The following is a 20855-nucleotide window of genomic DNA, read 5'->3' on the forward strand; positions in this document are numbered from 1 at the left end:
ATCATTCAGCAGAACACTGTTCTACGTTGATGTTATACATTGATGATCCGATCCTACGATAGAAAGTGTTTAGGTGATAAGTTGCCTACCTGAACTTCTCTTTCAGTGTTTTCCCTAATAGAGTCTTTGATGGAGATAGTTTCTAAATAGTCATGATCATGAGACCTGTGTTTTAATAACCAGACCTAAAAAGAGAACACTTAGGTGAGGGCAAAAACTTTTCAAAATATGTGTCCCCTGTTGGTCCAAAGGGCATTTTTCAAGTTATTGTGAATTAGGAGCCATAGTGGGGCATTTGCAACATAAAAGAAATAGAATAGAAAGTATTAGCTTCAGAGGGCATTGCTCTTAGTAAGGGTGAGAACTGTTTGAAGAAGCTGTTTTAGTTACTGTGTCTGTTGGTCCATTCCTCACTTTTTTGCTCAGCTTTGGAAGACCAGTGTAGGCCAACCCTTGGGAGCACTTCCCAGGCTCCTGGGCCAGCTGCAGTCAGCCCATGGAAGGCATTGGCTAGAGTCAGAACTGCTGGAGGACAGGAGGGAAGGCAAAGGCAGGGTGGTCCCCCCTTCTGCTTCTGCCTCTAGCTGTTTCTCTAGCAACAGCTGTATGTCCAACTGTGAACCATCACGGTCTCAAATTTCACTAGGAGACCCTGATCACAGGCTCTGTGAATTCTGCCTCATCCCTTGGTTCCCTCAGCTCAGGGTGTTATAGTGACTTCTTACTCTTGCTACTCTCAGTTCCCTGTTTGACCTCTCAGCTCTTCCATCACCTGCGTAACCAATTTCCTGAAGTACATGCCTGTTTTCCTTGTTGGACTCTGGAGTGATACAATTCACTATGCACCTAAACTAAGCTTATGTATATTGGGTCATGATATAAAACATTTTGTACTGAGAGAAGCTGTTGAAACAGTTTGAAAGCTACAGTCTATGAAAATGAATTTGACAGCATGCAGTGGGTGGTGCTGGGCCCGTTTCTTCAGTTGGGTGTTGATGGCTATTCCTGAGCTGAAGAACACGAACTTGGAGACTTTGTTTTTCTTTTTTGAAAAGGGAAACCAGTGTGGTACAGGTGTGGGAGTACAAGGCAACTGGGAGACCAAGATTCTAATCCTGGTGGCCTTGGGATAGCCATTCAATCATGTGTCCTAGTACCTTATGCTTACTTTGTGCATGGCACCAGAGGTTCTAAGATTGGTATGCATTTTTAAACCAGAAACTGCTAGAAGTTACAGTGTCACCATTCGAAGTAAGATCTTGATACATATTCTGTGACAGCTCAAAGACCAGTTATATTAGCATTTGTAGGCTGTTTAAAAGAATAATCACTTACCTAAATCATTAAATTATGCTTCTACTATTTAATTATTTTCTTCAACTGGTAAGTAGTTATTTAGTATGTTAGCATTAGAAATAATAGCTCAGCATTCTGGTTTTAAGTTCTTAGGAAAAAATAAACATGGTATGGATCATGGGACCTGTGGAATACCAGGTAATGGTGCTTACAGTCAGTCATTCATGTCAATAAATATCACACCGTAAAGTGAGGTGTCACAAAAAGACAAATGCCCCTGATAGGTGGATATATTCTTTAAGTAGTTCAGAAAAATATAAAGTGAACCTCTTTAGGATTCAGACACACCCCCAAACCCTAAGTCTGAAGTATTAAACAAACAAAAAATGTTGTATGATGATGTTCTTCACCTTTTCAGTGAACCCCTGATTTCCCCCCATATTTAAGGAAAATCTATTACCAAAAGGCCCCACGTAGTTTTCAAAATAGTAAAATTCCAACAGATATCCCAGTGTCTCTGGCAAGATAAGCAATTGAATACGCACAATTCCAGGCCAAATGTGAGCTTTTCCTTTATGACCAACTCTCATTGAACTCAGTGGCTGCTCAGCTGAGTTTATCTGAAGGGGAGATAAAAGCTTCCTGCCCAGCATTAAACCTTGCCCCATACAGAATCCAGACATTTGCAACCCTTTACTTAAACTTTATATACTTGTTTTATACATTCATCACTTACAGTAACACCACTGCAAAACAAAATAAAGTCACATTGTTATGGAATGTATTTTATCCTTACCTGTTGGAGAGACTGACTTTTTCCCCTTGGCAAAGAAGATTATTTATCTCAATTTCTTTAAAGACCCATCTAATGTAATTTAGTGGTTATTTCTATTTTTAGATTTTCCTGGCTTATTTTCTACTCTTCCCTTGAATTTACATAGAACTTCAGGCATAGAGAATTGAGTGAAATAAGACAACAGCAGATTGTACTATTGTATTTTGAACTCGAAGTTAGAATCTGGTTGATGACATAAGGCAAATCAGGCTGGAAAGCGGTTGTATATGAATAAAAGGCAATGAATGGTAGCTGAAAAGAGAAATCCAGTAAAGCTGAAGGTGGTCTAAAAGTATAATGCTGCAATAAAATCAAATAAAATAGCATATTCTACTAGGGCATTTGGTTGAGGGCCTGGAGGTGAGTGTCACATTCATACAGAAGCATACGATCATTCAGAAAAATACCACTCAAATCAAAGCATAGTGGGTACAACAGCCTGCCAAATAAAAGTTAAAATATTTGAACAATTTATGACAATTAACAAATTTTAGAGTCTGAATGCATATTCTAATTACTAATATACAACTTCCCAAGGTTGTGTCAAAACTTCAAAAATATGTTGATGACATTTATCTATAAGATCCCTTCTTGTCTAGCCAACAGTATACAATGGAATATTATAGAGAAAATCCTTCAGGATGAAATTATCCTCAGAAAGCCTATCTCCAGAGACAAATGAAGTCTTCCTTTGGGCATTTAGCATGTTTTTGAATTATCTAGAGAACTATTGAGTTCTATAGGGTGTTTCTAAGGGTAGGCATGTTTGGATGTATAAAATGGGCACCTTTAGCTTTATAAAAGTTGCAGAAAAGACTAATTTCTTATCAGAAAAGTATCCTAGGTCATTAATGCTGCTGAGACCTCTCTATCAGTAATTCTTATCCCCTTTGAGGAAGATCCCATTGAGAATCTGATGAAACGTACAGAATCTTACTGCAGAAAGTACACACTAACATGATCATGGGATTTTGAATACAGTCTCAAGGGTTTCTTAAATTCTCCAAAGATCATTTATATCCCACATTCCCCCTGTCCCATAAAGAACCCTGTATCAGTGACAAATTATTGGGCAGTTTTCACATGAGCAACACAGATCTCTCTGAGTCTGGAGTTTTATCAAACTGGGTTAAAAATTCTGACTTCATCATTTAGTCATTTCCAAGTTATTTTATCACATTCCCTTGCAGTTAAAAGGTGGAGGGTGGGGTGGGGGGAGGGAGGAAAGCATAGACAGAGCATGATTTATATATATTTATTTGTAATATATATATTCATTATTAATACATTAAGTACATTATAGAACATACACAAAAATAGAATTTATAAAAGAATGAGATGAAGATAGAACATTTTTAAATATCTTATTAAACATGATATGATGCTGTCAATATCTAATATCTCAAGGTAAAATATATGCTTAGGTCAGTATGCATCATTTATGATAGTTAATATAAATGCAAAGTCTTGGATAGTTGTGCACGTTTTTTATTTGTTTCTTGTCAGATCTAATTAGACTATCATTATTTTCACTGCTCAATATGGTTGGCAAAGAACTCTTAGAAGTTAAGTGGCAGATTTGATTTTGATTTTCTACTGTTTGCATTATCAGATTTATTTCAATCTTTGATTTCTTTGAAGGATCTTTTTAAGCCACTTGTTTTCCAAATAAGAGGTTTGATAGGTTAAAACCAGATAATATAATGAGTGGACACAGTAAACCTCAAGGTCAATACCCTGAAAGTGGAAGAACTAGAGGGGGTGCCACTGTCATCCCCTGGCAGGTGCCTCTGAAAGTATTCCTCAGTTACAGTACTTGGGGCCATGTAAAGGTCATAGGGAACACGACTTTATTAACATTTATAAGGCTCTTTTTTTTTGGTCATTACAGTTTTTATTAAGCATTTAGGGAAAAATGAAATAGAATTTCTAACATTCCTCCTAAACACACTGAATTGCCTTGCTCCCTCCACTCTGGAGATCCCTGCCTTAGGCAGATTACTGCCTCTCAGTTTCTCCATCTGTAAAATGGACATATCACATATTTCATAGGGTTAAATGGATTAAATGTGACATATTTAAAGGCTCTACAAAAACACTGGCATAGTACTTAAAGGAGAAATAAAAGGGAGCTGCTATTATAATTATTACTACTCTATTACACAATTGCCATGTATGCAGTCATGTTACTCCTAGTCTAATTTAAAAACCAAACAAAACTTCTTCTCAATGCTCTTTATATGACTGCAAGAGTTGTAGCTTCTCCTTACTTCTCATCTTCCCCCAATCCTAAATAAAGCAAAACCAAAAACCCAAAACATATCAGCCTTCTTATCTTGGAAAATAACAAAGATTCTGAACACTTAGTATTCTTTTTCATTACCGTGATGATTACTAATAGCAAAGACCTGCTAAATTCTCTCTGTCAGATAGCTTTAATATATTCTCTCTCATCCTTTCATTCAATAACTTTTGTTTTGTTTTTAAAAACAGCATACAATGTGCTAGACATCCAGCTAATTGCTGAGGCTTCAAAAATGAATTGAACTTGCTCTACACCCCCCAGGCACTACTAACTGGCTAGTGGAGGTTACCAAACAAATAATCGCATCAAAGTGGTAAGTGTGATAATGGAGGTACACCGGTTGCTATGGGAGCAGAGTAGTAAAAGCCGCTTCCTTTGCCTGGGGAGTACAAGAAGGGCCCCTAGGAGGATGCTGGACCATAGCTGAGCTTTGCAGAATGTGGACCAGGAGCATGCATTTCGGTGAGAGGGAAGAATATCCAGGATGGCTCCTTAGGAACCAGCTGATAGACCAGGTTTCATGGCTCCAGCGTTTGGAGGAGGCCAACAAGGCTGGCAGAGATCTGTCAATGCACAGCCTTGGAGGTCATGCCAAAGATCCTGAAATTTATCATAGCATGGATGGGTAATAGACAATGGCTTTTAAACTAGAGAGTGATATGATCACAAAGAGAATTGGGGTACTAATTTGGAGGAATGAGTGTGGAGAAACAAAATCTATTGGGACTGTTGACTGGAAAAAAGGGAGAGGGGTGTGTAATAAGTGTACTTGCAGATTCTAAACTCTTCACTAAATTAAACGTAGGCTGACTCACTTTGTCAAAGGTTAGGTTACATTACTGTAGATAAAGTACTCATTCCCTAATGGTAGCATTACTTGCTCCCGTTTGAACAGCTAGGCATCATTTCAGCCAACAGTTCGCCTGCTGGGACCAGAAGCTTCCTAATTTTGTGCATGGAATTTGTCCTTATGTGCGTGCTGTAACTAGATATCCATTTTCAAGCCCAACATCTACTCTGTACAGAACTTCAACCACAGTTGACTTACCTAACAGGTGAATGTGGCCATCCAGACAGGAAAAAGAGACTTCTATCTCTTGATGCCAAACTAGAAAGAGAAAAGCACGTCAGAGGGCACATTATGACTCATCAAAGTCCAAAAGGAAAAGCTTTGAATGGGTGCAGCATTATGGGCAGCTCTTGGAGTCCTTTTAGCCTCCAACCATATTTGCTTTTGTGTGATTTTCTGCAAAACAAAAGAAACTTATCATCTTCCTCTTTGCGTGAATTGTTAAATATTACTTTACCTTAGAGATGAAGTTCATGCTATGTGTTCTACAGTCTTTTTTTCATACTCAGTGTATGGTGCTGCCTTTTCATTTCTCCCGAGGGTAGGCCTTATTTTATAAAATTCCTGCTTGCTGCAATGCAAACTACAAACACGATGATTCTTCAGAGGAAAGATCTGAAGGGAGAGGTGGTGCTTTCCTAGACCAATATGAGGGGAAAAGGGGAGGTGATATCTATATTTAATCTCCACTCCCAGTGATAGATTTTATTTTTCAATTCCCATAGTTGTGAATATAATACATGGACACCAATCTCTCCAAGTGTGGCACCAAAATTTTATATGGGCTGAATAATATACACATATAACCAAGGGAGTGTTTTCTTCTTTACTTCCCCTCTGACAAAATGCCAGAAGGAACAGCCAGTCTCTTCCTTCAGCATCTGACTAAGATGATTGTTCTCTTAGAAATTTGGTGTGGCAGTTGAAGGTGGACTGTTACAGGGATACAGAACACTTATTCACAGGGGATTAAAGGTGAGGCCATCAATTTCTGACAATTGGCATGTGAGGTTGGCATGCAAGGGAAAGAAATTAGGTCCCCTAAAATTAAAACCTAATATTACCTAATGTAATAAGTAAGCCTTGTCATTAAGTTAAAGCCCTCTTATAGACAACTGGGTTGTCTGGCTATGTTATTAGTGGCAACTTATTAGGCAGTTATACTTTTACTACATTGTTCATTTTGCTTGGGCTTTCTTAGTGGGGTTTTTCCCAGCTGAACCTCAGGCAGAGAATAAGTTCTTATCCTAGATTCTTCAGGGTACACTTTATCTATTTCTCTTAAATGTATTATGCTTTGTTGTCTTAAGGTTCATTTGGGGCTAGAAAATGATGAAGCTGAAGTTAACAAGCAAGTAACAAGGCCTTACCAAACTACAGGGTGGGTGATGGAATGGATACTCATTGCCACCTGCAAATGGTGCCTTTTCCAACTACTTGCATCAGCAGTGGACCAGCAATGCAAACAATTCTTGCCATTTAATGACCACATGTAGTATTTGGTATCCCTTCCATTGTTTCGTGTCTTCAACTTATCCAGTGGATAGTTTTCAGCATCCTAAAACTGCATTTCAGGCCTTGTTGCTCAAAGAGTCAATTTTGCAGCAGTAAAATGGTCTTAAAATAGGATTTAACTCTAGGGGGAAAAAATTCTCAACCAGTCACAGTGCAATTTGAATGACTAATTTAAGCCATTATATTACAAAATAAGGGATAAATCATAGTTTTCATAACACTACCTTATAGGAACAGTTTTAATTTTAAGAGTCAAGCATCTACATTAATCTGAGTCTAAAATAATAGGTCCCTGATTTAAAATCTCCTAACGTTCTTTCACACTTCATAAAACTAAAAATAAAATTGTCTCAGCAAACACTGACCTATTCGTCCAGCCGAAGTACGGTATTTCAAGGAAAATTGGAACAAGAGATCCCAAAATTGCAAAGCGCCCGCAGTTTACTATCTGCAGCTTTAACTGGTCTTAAATGTGAGGTGGGAGTGAAGAGACTACGGACTGTGGAGAATAAGAGATTTATTTCCCTCGGTAAATCAAAAGCAGATTCCATGCTTCAGCTGCCCCCTAACCCACCCGCCCCACCCCCACGGGATTGCTTTTCCATATTTTTTATGTATTTTATATAAAGATGACAGGTGAGGGAAGGTTGAAGAGCTCTGTCTGGTCCACAAAGTAAACAGAGGGGTTAGGGCGGGTTTATTTATTTACAAGACGTTCAGCCTCTCAGCTGTTTTTCCCTCATTGGCATTTGGAAGCTTGCAGTCCTTTAGAAAAGAGACAGATTTGGCAGGAATGTTCTTTGTGCCCGCCTGCCTTTTTTTCTGGGGGAGAATGGGGACAGATTCATAATTACAGCCTTGGTAGGGGGACAAGGAGGGAGGGAGAAAAAGTTTCAGCCGGCACGACAATGCCTGATTTTCTTTTAAGGGTCAGCACTGCCACAAACAGCTTTGGTGCCACTCGGCGCCCTCCCCTGGCTCCTCCCTTTCCCTCTGCAGGATCGCTCTGGCCGGCAGAGGCACAGTTAAATTCCAGCACCTTCCCCATATACCGCCCCCCCACCCCCCACGCCGCCAAACTACTACGCGCTATTACTACGGCTCCTCTCCCTTTCGCTTCGCCGCCTCCGTTTCCCCAGCCCCCGCAGGGGAGCGCCGCAGCGCCCCTGGAAGAAGACTGCCGGGAGAGGGATATCGAGCGCCTAACTTCAGCAGGGCCTGGGGCTTTCTGCGTCCTGCGCAGTTTCTCTGCTCCAGGCACAAACACGGCCCGAGAGCCGGCGCCTTGCAGACACACACGGATCCACGCATACAGTAGAGCTGTCTCGATCCACATTCTTGCACACCGCCCCCTGCTCCCCCCCCCGAGCTCCCGGAGTCGCCGAGCGGGGCGAGTGACAGACGCGTCCCGCCAACCCGCGCCCGGGCGGGCAGGGAGGAGCGGCGCGCGGGGCCAACTGCGGCGCGTCTTCCGGCGCCCGTGGAGGCGGCGAGGGTGGGACGCGGGGCGGAGCCCAAGTTTAGGAAGAGGAGGGGATGGCTGTCATCAATGAAGTCATATTCATAATCTAGTCCGCTCTCTCTCTCTTTCTGTACTCTGGCTGACTCACAGAGGGAAGAGATTCAGCCAGCACACTTCTCGCGAGCAAGGTAAATATAACTTACAACTCCTTTCTCCTCTTTCCCCTCCCTCCGGCCTCCCGGCTGCAGCCGCCGCGCAAACCCCTCCGGCACCTCACCGCCTTCGCCGGGGATTATTCGTTATTATCCTAATTATTATTTATTGAGCATGCACGGAGACCAAAACAAACAGGCTGGCCAACCGCCGCAACCAAAAAACGCCCGCCTCCTCCCTGCGGGCCTCAGGTGGAATGTTCTAACGACAGACAGCTCTGGGGCGGCTGTGGAAGAAACGAGAAAGTTTCAGCCGAACCTTGCTGTTCTAATAATAACAGTAATAATTACTACTTCTAGGAGACAAGGCGGGGAAAACCCCAACAAACCATAGCTTTGACCCCAGGTAGGCAGTCAGCGATGCTCTGCCAACTCAAGGTTGCAACACACACACTCGGCAAGGTTGCCTTCCGACCCCCACCCCGCCCCACTCGCTTAAAAACTGCTGGAGGGGGTAAGGAGGGGGAAGGCAGGAGGACAGGGGAGGAGGATGGAAAAGGCGACAGTTCGCCCCGAGGAGTCCTCCCCGGAAGAGTTGGAAGGGGAACGGGAGAGGCGGGCGAGGAGCCCGGGCTAGCGGCTGGGAGCCAACGAACGCTGCTGCCACCCGCTTCCAGGGGACTTGTTTGAAGGGCTCCGGCTGCAGAGACGCGAGCGGTTCGCGGCGGGAGAAGCCGGAACAGGAGCGCCGAGGTGGCGGCAAGCGCCGCCGCGGGGCCGGTGCGTGCCGGATCGGAGGTGTCACCTCTACTTTGCGCGTTCCCTTGGGCGGGGATGGGGACGCTGACCGGTAGGCAGGCCTTTAGGCAAAGTGGTTGCTGGGGGATGCGCCCGGGGCTCTGCGGACGTCCCTGCCCTTGGTACCTGGCGGCCGCGCGGCTCGGGTGTTGAAGTTCGGTGTGTCCGGCCCGGGCCGCACTGATAGGAGGGAGGGAGGAGACCCCAAAAAAGGAGGTCGGAGGTGCCCGCCGGGCTCAGTCACCCTGCCCTTCCCATTCCCCGGGTTTGTTTTCTTTTGCTTAGCGTCTTCCCTTGGCTTGAGTCGCGGGAACCGCAGGCGTGGGTCGCCCGCGATTGTCCGGGTGATGGGGGCGCTCTGGAGCTCAGGAGAGCCATGGGGGCTGCGGGCCGGGGAGGCCATGATCCGGATAATCCTCTCTGCCTTACTGTCACAAACAGGACTCGCGCGCACCCGGGCAGCGGCGGTGGCGTTCGCCAGAGAAGGGGAAGGGCTGCGGAGGGGAGGGAGTGGGGGTTGGCGAGGGCGGGAGGCGGGGAGACCGGGTGGGAGCCTCCTCCCAACGATGACACGCACCCCTTTTTTCTCGTTCCCTGCTTGCGAGTTTGCTTTATTCCCATCCCACCCTGGTTTGCCCCTTCCTCTGCTCTCCCCCTCCATCCGGCCGTCTTCCCTTCTCCCGCGTGCGTTGCAAAACACGGCCATGCCATCTGCAAAGGTGTCGCGATGCACTTCCCCAAATAACCGGTCCGGCGTGCCAGCCCCTAGGCGCCCTCCTGCTGCGGGCGCACACCGAGCCCGTTGCCCCGCACCAGGCCTCGCAGCCTGGGCCAGGTGCACTGCCCGGGGCCGGACGCAGCAGTGCGGGCTCCAGGGTACACCCGCACCCTGATCCGGGCCCTTGGGCTGGTTTCCGGTACACGCGGGGAAATCGCCTCCTGCCTGTGTCCGCGCGCTCGTCTCTGTCTCCGCCGCCTCGACTGCGTTATTTTATCCGGGTTGCAGTATGCGGCCGATTCTGGTGAGCGCCGGGCTGGCCGGACTGCGGGGGGTCGGGGTGAGGGGGTGGAGGGAAGTTGGACGAGGATCAGGCAGGAAAAAAAAAGTTTGGCAGGGCGGCTAAGCAGGGAGGCGGATGGGAGGGGGCGGCGAGCTCCCACGGCTCGCGGCTCCGCGCCCTCGGGGCCGGCGTGAATGTGTCTGCGCGTGAGTGTGAGTGTGTGTTGTGCGCGCCGGGCCAGCGCGTCGCGAGCAGCGGCGCCGGCAGCCACTCCTGCCGCGCCCTCCCGGGAGGCTCAGAAGGACCAGGCGAGGTTTAGTGGCGGGGGCTGGTGGGGGTGGCGTGTGCGTGTGGCCGTGAGTGTGAGTGTGAGTGTGCGCGAGCGAGCAGCAGAGAATCAGGAAGTCACAACAGCGAAGCGCACAGACATGTTTGATCGCCGTGACATGACGCGCGCGAGAGAGGAAGCGGCGGCGGCGGGGGCCGGGCCGCGGGCTCGGGCGCGGGCCTAGGGCTCCGGTGGGGACACCCGCTCCCGGCCGCCGACCGCGCCGCCACCGCAGTCTCGGCGAGCCCCGCGACTCTTTTTGTTCCGCGTCCCCCAGGTAAGGAGCCTGCGCCGCCGCCGCCGCCTCCCGCTGAGTGCGGAGCTTTCCAGCCGTTTCCCGGCCGGCCCCCTTCGGTCTCCCGGCTCGCCTTCCCTGCAAAGTCAGGCAGGCGGGGGAAACGGGCTCCCTGCCCGCCGATCGATCGCGTGGAAAACTTTACAGCGGGAAGCGCCGTGTGGGGGAAGGAGAAGGCCTTGTGCTGGCTGCTGTCGCTTGTCAGTTTTCTTCTCCGGGTCCGGAGAGAGGAGACTGTGCCCTGGGGCTGTTACACATTCAAACTTAGGGCCTAAACGTGCCTCCAACTCTCGCAGGATTTACTCCAGCCATAAAATAAATATTCAGAGTCGTCCACCTGGTCTTGTCGGGCATTTGGGTTTTTTGAGAGTAAGAAACAAGCTTGGGAATCGAGGGAAGTGGGGGTGTTGTGCAGAATCCATTCCTTTAATGTCTGCATCGGGTGTTACGTAATTTTAGTAGCACATGGGTGCAAAACCCTTACTGGGCTTCTTCCCTCCTTTGTTTATGCAACTTTTGGGAGAGTTTTGCAAGGTTATCCCCTTTTTTTGCTTCCTCCCTAACCTGAAGAAGGGAGGTCGGTGTTTTTGAAACAGTAAAGCCAGCGGGTTAATATTTTAAGGAGAGGTGTCATTGTGCCTTGGTGGTTATGTAGGCTGTATTCCCAAATGTGTGTAATGTTAGAGCTTAAGGTAGACATTAAAGGTACAAGTTTGTGTACTGCATAACTTTATTTTTATCTGTGTGTTACCAACAGCAGAGTTAAATTTTAAACTTCCATTTCAAAGGACTTTTTTTTTTTTATTTACACCTTGTTGTCTCATGCTGGTAGCAACAGATAGTTTGTATGAACAGAGAAATTGTTCCTTGCAGTGGAACAGAAGGAGATTTCTAACCATTTAAGACTCAGAAACCCCTGAGAGCTGTACTAAAAAGCTATACCCAATGTTATGTGTGTGTATATTTTCTGAAGTGTGCACATTCAAATACTTCAGTAATATTTTCCACCAGTTATTTGGGGGACCACTACCTCAGGCTTGGTGTTTGCCAACACCAGACTTGGTAGGCTTCCAGCCTACTTCCAGCACACTGGGGAAGTGTTAAGAGGTGTGGCAGGTTTGAATCCAAGTTGGTGCATTGTTATGCAAATTGAAACACAATTTTTCTGTTAGGAATCTAATTGCCCTTTTATTTTCCTGGACCTTTTTTTTAAGCTCCCTGACAACTCAAAATTTTTGCTACTGGAAAGAGGGGGTCTCAGGTACAAAAGAGATTTATTGAAGTGGACAAGAAAAAAAGACCAAACCTGTAGACCCAGGTGCATCTACTTTGTTGGGGGCATTAAAAAGCAGTGCCGTATTGGTAAAGAACATTGTAAAATAAACGAGGAGTTTGGGGAATGAGAACCCTTGAAGAAGCCTTCCATGCAGCCTTTCTCTTCGGAGTGACATCACTTCCATCCCAGCCTGGGAACTAGCTGCACCGAGGTGTTTCGCAGAACGTACTCACGGAGTGTTCAAAGCAACCTCAGATCTTTTCTTTTGTTTGTTTTTAAAGTGGTTTTGAGCATTTCTCATAAAGTTTCTTGAAAAGTGCTTTGACCAACACACCTGAGGCATGGAATTGACAAAAAAAAAAAAAAGGTTCCTCTGCTTGTATTATACTGTTAGTGCCTGAATTTTGTTTAAAATATTTCTGGCAGTGTAACTACAAAATCACACGATAAATAATTGAAAACTTGTTCTCTTTGATTAAGTTTAAGGTAAATCATTTTATAGACCAGTATAAAAGCACATCCCATTCTTTTCTAGGAAATAATTATGATAGCCTTTATGTTACTGTAATGTTTTGACATTTCACTTTAAAGGCTTATTATATATTGCAATAAGACCATAAAAGAAAAAACTTTCATAAATTATAGAAGTGATGCTGTCTTCCAGTGTTTTTATGGTTCCCCCCCCAACCCCCCTTAGAAGTCTTCCTTTGTAAACAAGGTCTTTGTCAAACTCTCCTAGGTCAGCAGCTTTTTGATACTCCAGAGAAATAATAAATCATGATTTATGACGTCTTGACATGATCCCATGAGCTTAACCTGAATTATCACAAATATAAAGCTATGGAGTGTTTCTCAGCACTGACATATTGAGGGGGTGTAGTTAGGACCAGAAGTTTTGATTCTCATTGGTCTAGGTGATTTTAAGGGAAGTCATGGACGATTTGTTGCTTAATATGAGCAGACTTAGAAAACTTTCTGTAAATGAGTCACATTTCTGTCATATTTCTGGTGAACAGATGAGAAAATTAACCTAATGTGAAAAGCCACGTTTGGGAGCTGCTTCTGATTTTTTCCTTGTCACTTGTTTCTGTGAAAGAATTATCTTCTAAATTTCTCCTTTCCTTAAATGTGTTCTGCAGGTTGTTTTTGACCAATTGAGGATGCTGAATTTTCTGTCCTCTTTGGAAGAGTTCACATTACACAACTTTAATCTCTAGTCCATTAATAAAGTCATGGATCATTCCATAAATAGTTGAGAACAGAAAATACAGATGGTGGTGGTAAGCTATTTGGAAGAGTATTTAGGAAGGCTTGGGCTGTTTGTTTTTTCTACATAGAAAGTCATGATTTCATATTTACCATGGAATATAGGAGTCTAAAACTTAGTTTTGCTGGGGTCACTATGAAAGATTGCATATTTATTTATCTAAGATATCTATCACCAAGTTAAATGGGATCTTGCAATGCAGGGTTTGAAAAAGCTTATATCTTTATTATTGTTTATTATGATTTTTTTTTCTCATTAATATAGCACTTTTTCTTGGACGTGTAGGATAGAGTGAGATTTTAAGTGATACAATTTGTAAAGATACAGTGAAAGATCCTTGAATAATTATACTTTAGCAAAACATACAATGGAGCTGATGAAATTCAGGAGCTAAATAGGTCTTTTGAATTTTGGATGTAAACATTTAATTTTAATTGTGAGTAACTCATTCATTCACTGATTTGGAATGATATTTTGTGGAATACAGGATTTTGACTGAAATATTAATGTAAGTAGTGCCCATCTGGACTTCTGGATTTATAATTCGTTGTGTAACTTAAGACTACTATAAATTGTGATGTTTTATTAGATATTATAAGACTTTCAGAACATTCAGACAGTTATAATCAGGCTATAAGCCTGTATGATTTAAAACTTTTAAAAATATTGTAATAGTCTATTGTAGTTTTAGGAACAACAACTTTATAAGCTGCAACTTATGCGTCAGTTTTATACCAATATATCATCTTCCTCCGTGCAAGCACTAGTGTTTTAGAAACTTTTTAGAAACAAATCTGATTTGAACATGGGCTGACTGATTTGTAAATCAATGAATCCATAGAAGTTGAAGTAAATGTGAAGTTTAAAAAAAATTATTATTGAGTTATAATTACTTAGAAATAGAAAGAAAAGGAAAAAAGAGAGAAAATCTCTGACCAAAAAGAGTTTGTTGGTTTACAGGTAGTCCAAGGGCAATTCTGTATTAGCTTATGTTTAGATTATGTGTTTCTTGTTTAGAATGATCATACATTCTTTACCTACTTGATATTGTGTATTCTGGTTTTTACCATCCCCCTGGGACATACATAAGTTACTGAACTTGGAAATTAAGTATCTGTGAGGAAAGCCCTCTCCCATATTTCCCCTATACTTTTGAACCTGGCATGTAATAGCTTTGTAAATATTTGCAACCCTTTTGTAGTTGGCTGTTGTGCTGTATTCCTGCATACACTAAAATTCTATTAAGCAAAGTCCATAATTCCTAACAAATAAATGATCTGCAATTGAGAATTTGTGTGTTTTGAAGACTGCACCTGAACATGTAGAAAACATGCGAATAGCAAATGGTAAACTGCATAGGCCATGTGACACAGGGAGAGATCAGGGTGAGCTCTCTTGGGTCCCTGGAGGAGATAAAGCTTTGAGATAGGTTAAGGTTGCGCTCAGAGGAGGGCAGGGATGGGGGTGGGAGTGGTGGGGTGCTGATTTCCCAGTATCAGAAAAAAGCCCTGAGATCGCAGGACCAAACCTGAAGTGCCTGTGAGAAGACTGTGTGCCGGTTTTGACCTGGTTGCCCAGGGCAAGAGGTTCCAGTTGGGGAGAATATTTCAGAAGATAAAGTTGGAGATGGTAGACTTGGTTTCCAGGCTAAAACATGAATATTTTACCCAGTGTCTTTCAGAAGTTTTAAACGAGATTTCATGAAGAAAATACATTTTAGATTAATTTGGCAAATGGTGGATTCAAGTCCAGGGTGGGAAATGAAGCCATACAGGAATCCTCGTGGTAATATCCATTTTTATATTGATCACACGGTGTCTTCATATGTGATGCTTTATTTGATTCATATCAAAATTGAGGTTGTAGCTGGCTACTATTATGCCTATTTTGTAGATGAGGAACTTGAAACTTAAGAGGCCATGTGACCTGTGTGGGTGATTTCTTTTAAGGGCGTAACAACATCATAAATGGCCATTATCCATTTTAATTGCAGTGGGCATGGAGGGTTCCTTGAATTTTTGTTGCTCCTGTGAAATTTGGGGCATGTGGGCATATCAAAGCCAGATCATCCCATACCTGGGTTCACTGAGCGTTTAATGGTCGAGTTTTACTGCTATGTCCAAGTGTGCCGTTGCAGCCAGAAGGGTTTTTGAAGTAGGTTTTTCAGACTCTTATATGTTTAGTGTATAAATACCATTATCATAGCAGAAAAGGAAGTGGCTCTCCTGGATTCTTATCAGCGTGCCAGTAGAGGTTGCCTTGCAAAGGGGCCTAATAGAATGTAAGAAGGTCCCGTGTCCGCTGTACGTGTAAGTAACAAACAAAATGTTCCCGCTTTGAAATTAGCTTTTGTGGTTTTGGTTTGGGTTGGTTTGACTTGGACCAACTGCCTAGCAGTTTGGGTTCAGTTGAACTTTAGAAGTGATAGTTATCCTTGATTACCTTAATAACTACCAGTGCGCATGAGTCCTGGACTAGTGGGACGTTCTGCTGAAATGCTTTTTTTGTTGAGGTGCTTTTAGTACTTTGCGTTTTTACGTTTTTACGTAAAACACCCTTTTTCAAAGACTTTTTTCTTTGTGGAAGTAGTGTTGTCCTCATTGAGGAGTTTCATCGCAGGTAGAGTCTTCTAAGACGGCAACTCCTGGTACCTACAGAGCAGTGTATGAAGAGCAGGTTCCCCTTGGGGGTGTGCCAGGGGACCACGGGCAGTAATTAGGCACAGAGTTTGTTACCTTTTGTGTCACACAGAGCTGCCTCAGAGCCTTTGCCGGGCCTGACTCTGGGCAAGGACTGGTCCCAAGGCAGTTTATTTAAAGTGAGGCAGCAGCTCACATCCTGATTTGTTTCCTGGACTAAATGAAGAATTTCCAGAGGCCCAACAAGCAGAGCACAATTTTAATCCAACCACTTTTTAAAGCATATTTGACTTTGAATGGTAAACTGACAGGAATACCTATGAGAAAAGTGTCTTCCAAACTCTTTCCAGAGTTTGGGTCCAGTAACATAGAATGTTAACTTTAAGCCCCGTGTGGTTTTTATCCATGGTACACATCAGATTGGGTCCCGTTTCAACTTGCACATCTCAGACCAACAAGCACAAGGACATCAGTAGTGTTGAATCACTTATCCAGACAACCTTGGCCTCTAAAAAAGAAACATCCTGATTTTCCTTGCTGTTCTTCTTATCCACCCTCCCCTCCCCCATGAAGAAGAGTAGGGCTAGTGTTCCTGTTCTGGAGATGTTGCTACTTCTTGTGGAGAAATTATCAATTCCTTTATAGAGAAAGCTACACAGAAAACAAGAAGCCCCTTCAGGTCAGGAGAGAGGTTCTGAATCAGCAAACAGATATAAAAAGAGCTCTTACCTTAACCGTCTCCTGAGCCTTATTGTTCTCCCCTAACAGCCAGAAAACTTTAGAAAGACAGATATTCTTAGGGATGTGAACTGGGCTTAATATCAGACCTTTGGCCTGTGCCCACAAAGTCGTTTTATACATCAGAAGTGGTGAAAGATGTGCTGGAGATCCAAGATTTCCCCACCCTTCCTTACTACATTTGGGGAAGAGCTGTTTAAAAGGTGTTCTCTGATCAAGATGGTTTACTTTCCCAAACTCTTATTGTGACTAGAAAACAGTTTCTAGGAAATACTCATTCGTTCATTCATTCATACTTAAAGGCCACACTAAAATGCCACCTTCTCCAACAAGCCCTCCCAGATTCCTTTTCCTTCCTCCACCCTCCAAGCCACAAGCAGCCTCTCCCACCCCGTGACTGCATTGGACACTTTAGCTATACCCCTTCTTGCTTGGCAGGAGCTTCCTTTTTTCTTTTTTTTTCTTCGCACTGCTATTTATGGATAAGTCCTGTTTCCCTATCAGACTTGCAAAGCCTTGGGGTAAGCCCTCTGGTCATTTTTATACATCCTACAGGCCTTGTGCCCAGTGGAGATTCAGTACGGTTGGAAGTAGATATGTAAACGGGCTCTCTGGATGTTTGATTAAACATCACTGCCCTTTTAGTTCATGACCTTGTCACCACCTCATATTCTCGCTAGGGCTTCTCTTTACTTCTCTGTCTGTCATAAATGAATCTGTTTTCACTGCCAAACCCCAATCCTTCCAACATACCTCTGCCTTTGTTTCCATCTTTGTTTCCCAGTCCTCTGTGTGCCGCTCCTGTGCATTGTTCCCATCCAGGTGGAAACTTGCCCTGCTGGTGGCCGGCCTCACACTTGCTGGGTGGGCACAGTTAGTCCTGGGCTGGCAGTGAGGAGAGAAGGTACACTTACAGGTGTGACTTTCGGCAAGCCTTACGTGGTCTCCTCCTGACTTCCTGCCTGCATCTTTTAAATGGGGAATTGACAAAATGTACCCTCAATCAGGCCGCTAGAATTACTATGAACTACGCCTGTGAGTGTGTTTAAATATCACTCCATGTGTGGGGGCTTTGGTGTTTCAGCTGACCGCAGTAAGACACCAAGGTGTCTGTCGCCATGGTTGGACTGTGACCTGAAAATTCCACGAAGTGGAAGGACTCTTTTCATATGGTGCTGGGTGTGCAGGGTGTTCAGCAGAGAGAGTGGGGGGGAGGGGAGAGGCTGGGGTCGAGGGGGATGTCTGTGGTGGTTGGAGTTGTGGGAAGCTCTGGCAACTTTTGTTTTTAAGAACATACACTCCCCAGTTGTTAAGGCAGGGTCAGGACGAAAAAAGACAGGGTGTACTGTTGAAAAATTCTCTGCCCAAAACACAGTGGCCTGGCCCTTAGGGAGTGCTGGTGAGGTAGAATGAAGCATTGCAGGGGGAAGAGGGGCACTAGCCCTCCCTCTGTGTTTTACCTGCCCTGCACCCCACCCTGACACATTTTCTGAATTGTATTAGCCACGTAATTGTGAAACAGTTTGTGCTTTTCTATGACATTGTAAAATATTACCCCTTCCTCCCAACACAAGATGAAAACAGATTTTGAGTGTCATCTTGTGGAGAGACCTACCATTACTCCCCTATCAAGGACAGATCCTGTTCCCCATCTCCGCTGTGCCCACCATCACCACCACCAGCCCATCTGCATCATATCATTAGCGCTTTAAAGAAGAAAGAATGGGGTGTGGATTGCTAGGGAGACCTGTAGGGTTGGTGAGCGAGAGGCTGAGTTGGCCAGTACTGGGCTTTAAGCCTTGACCACAGTAACTCCGTGATAACCTGCGCCTCGTCTTGGAACTTGCACCTCTTTGTGATCTAAACCCCCAAGTTGCTTTATGCCATGGGAAAGTATGTACTTGAGCTGCACAATAAAGTTGCCACCAGAAATGGAGAGGAAGGAGTAAGAGGCCAGGACCCCTGGCTTATTTTTAAGAGTATTAACCTTAGAAATAAAATAACCAGTTATTTTATCCCCCAAACTGTGTATATTCGGGAATAGCAGATAATTACAATTTGGGACATGCAAGCTATGGCAAAAACATAGGGAAGTCCAGGGCAACAATGCAGAGGGCTGGTATTTTATGGAGAAGGAGGAAGTGGGGAGGGGTTGTTTTAAAGAAAAGTCTGGTGGAGGAAAGCAAGCATTCAGGGTGATCAACGTTTCCAATAGGCTGAGTTACAAAGGTAGCGGATTTCTGCTGGAAGATTTAATGTACCTGGTTTTTCCCTGTTGGGGCCTGTAATTGATGCTTCCTGTTGAAGATTCTTTTTCTGGGGTCTTTAATTAACAGCTCTTCCTGTATTGGCGAGGAGTGGTACTAGCTTTCCCCTTACAAACTGGGGACTCACTTTAGTGAGGTTTCCCATTATTAATTTGCATAAGAAGCTCCCCCATCCAGTACAGTTGGGTGTTAGTGTCAAGGCACAGACCTGGGACCCCCAGCTTCTACCATGGAGGTTCACAGATGAACAGCACCACACGACAGGATGGGGGACACCTGCGAGGTGCTCAGTGGCAGGCGAACAGATGGAGGGAGCCTTGCTAAGATTTTCCTCCCAAGCCCAGGGGAAGCCAGGAGAACCTGAGGAAGAGCTCTTTGCCCAGGGCTCCAGGGTTGGTCATGGTCTTGCGGTGAAAAGAGGAAAACCCAGGTCCCTGGACTCTGAGTGAGAAGCCAGAGGACCCCATTCCAGCTGTGTGATGATCCCCACCACTCATCAGCTTTGTTCCATGCTCCCCCTTTGTTAAACTGTGCTGTTGCTCTGAGCCCGTTTCTCATTTGTTAACCTGTGTTATTTCATGGACACGCTAAGTCCATGCCTCTGAAGGTTTTCTTCTTATTAAAAACCTTCCGATATGACATGTTCCTGTATTAACATTCCACTTACATGCCCATACTTTTCCATTTCCCTCCTCACGTAGTCTTCCCTTTAAAAAGTTTTTAGTAGTTTACTGAAAAAAAAAAAAAAAAAAAAACGGGGGCAGGGGGCAGGTAATACAAGGAGTCTATGAAATTCCCAGTTGAAAGTGATCATATATGCAGAAAGTAGTATTGTGGGCTAATATATATTGAAATGTAAGACTGTAAGACATAGAAAGTAGGACCACCAGGCTAAATAAGTATTTGGAACTTCATTGTTCAAACTTGTGGTATTTTACTGAAATAGCTATTGAAAGCCCATTCCAAGGTAACCCATAACAGGAAGTAAGCAATTTCCTTTTATTCACTAAAAAATAAAGGGGTGTATCAGTGTGCTAATACACATGAAAGAACATTATAATTCGGAGTACCTCTGAATTGACGTTGGCTTCCTAAATTTAAAATGCTGACTGAACATGTGTGTGCGCATGTGAGGGGGTGGAAGAGCAAAAAAATAGTTACTTCCGCCTGCTTTGTTAATCACAAAGGATAAATAACAACATTTGGCTCTCCAGTGAATTCAAGGCTGTAATTCACCCTTGAAGCTTCCCTGTTGTAGAAGCACTTGAACTGGGTTCTCTGAGTCCCATCTTGTATCAGCGAAAACAGTTTGAATGATCCCCTGCTTATAGTCGCTGCCAAAGTAGCCTTTCATCACGTCCTGTTTTAACCCTAACTCATTGATCAGAATGACCTAAATTCTTGCCTACACTTTAAAGATTTTTTTTATGTGAACACGACTTGAGCACTGATTACTCGCTAATTTTATATTTATAAAATATCTGACTCTGTTCGTGATTTGCCCTCGACCTTTGTCTGCAGTTCATTCAGATCCTCTTTGAGCCCTTACTGCATGCTGGTTGGAGGTGTTGGGGATACAGGAGTGAAGAGGAGTAAGACCTTGTCCTCATGTCACTCATGTGATAGAGAGTCAGTAAGAGGTGACAGTAGGTAGCTAAGAATGGAATTAATGTAGACATTTTGCATTTCTCCTCTAACTTTTCATTTCACATGGAAAGAGCCCTGCTCTGGGTAAGTGGGCCCCTTGGTCTAATTCCATCCCTGCCACTAAGCAGTGGGTAGGCAAACCACTTAGGGTGGCTCATTCTGTATTTTGTGAGGTTGACAGGAG

At 44.1% G+C, this 20855-nt stretch overlaps 2 protein-coding genes across 9 annotated transcripts in view; one reads left to right on the forward strand and one right to left on the reverse strand.

Annotated features, from left to right (window-relative positions):
• LOC118933767 (WAS/WASL-interacting protein family member 2-like) overlaps positions 1-9919 on the reverse strand; it is a 47639-nt gene extending 37720 nt beyond the window's left edge. For both annotated transcript variants that reach the window (XM_057498615.1, XM_036928453.2), the window contains exons 1-2: positions 9340-9919; positions 5485-5544 (exon numbers count right to left, since the gene is read on the reverse strand). In XM_057498615.1, coding sequence (XP_057354598.1) covers positions 5485-5544; positions 9340-9919 — 640 coding nt within the window. The remainder of the gene's footprint in view (positions 1-5484; positions 5545-9339) is intronic.
• SMARCA2 (SWI/SNF related, matrix associated, actin dependent regulator of chromatin, subfamily a, member 2) overlaps positions 8336-20855 on the forward strand; it is a 161746-nt gene continuing 149226 nt past the window's right edge. For 2 of the 7 annotated variants that reach the window (XM_036928445.2, XM_057498614.1), the window contains exon 1: positions 10657-10819. The gene's annotated coding sequence lies outside the window, so the exon portion shown is untranslated. Of the gene's footprint in view, positions 8452-9003; positions 9196-9245; positions 9266-10110; positions 10236-10648; positions 10820-20855 lie in introns of those variants that run through there. The other 5 variants (XM_036928446.2, XM_036928450.2, XM_036928448.2 and 2 more) reach the window with 5 other exon arrangements.

This window comes from Manis pentadactyla, chromosome 3, assembly GCF_030020395.1.
Source record: "Manis pentadactyla isolate mManPen7 chromosome 3, mManPen7.hap1, whole genome shotgun sequence".
NCBI lineage: Eukaryota > Metazoa > Chordata > Mammalia > Pholidota > Manidae > Manis > Manis pentadactyla.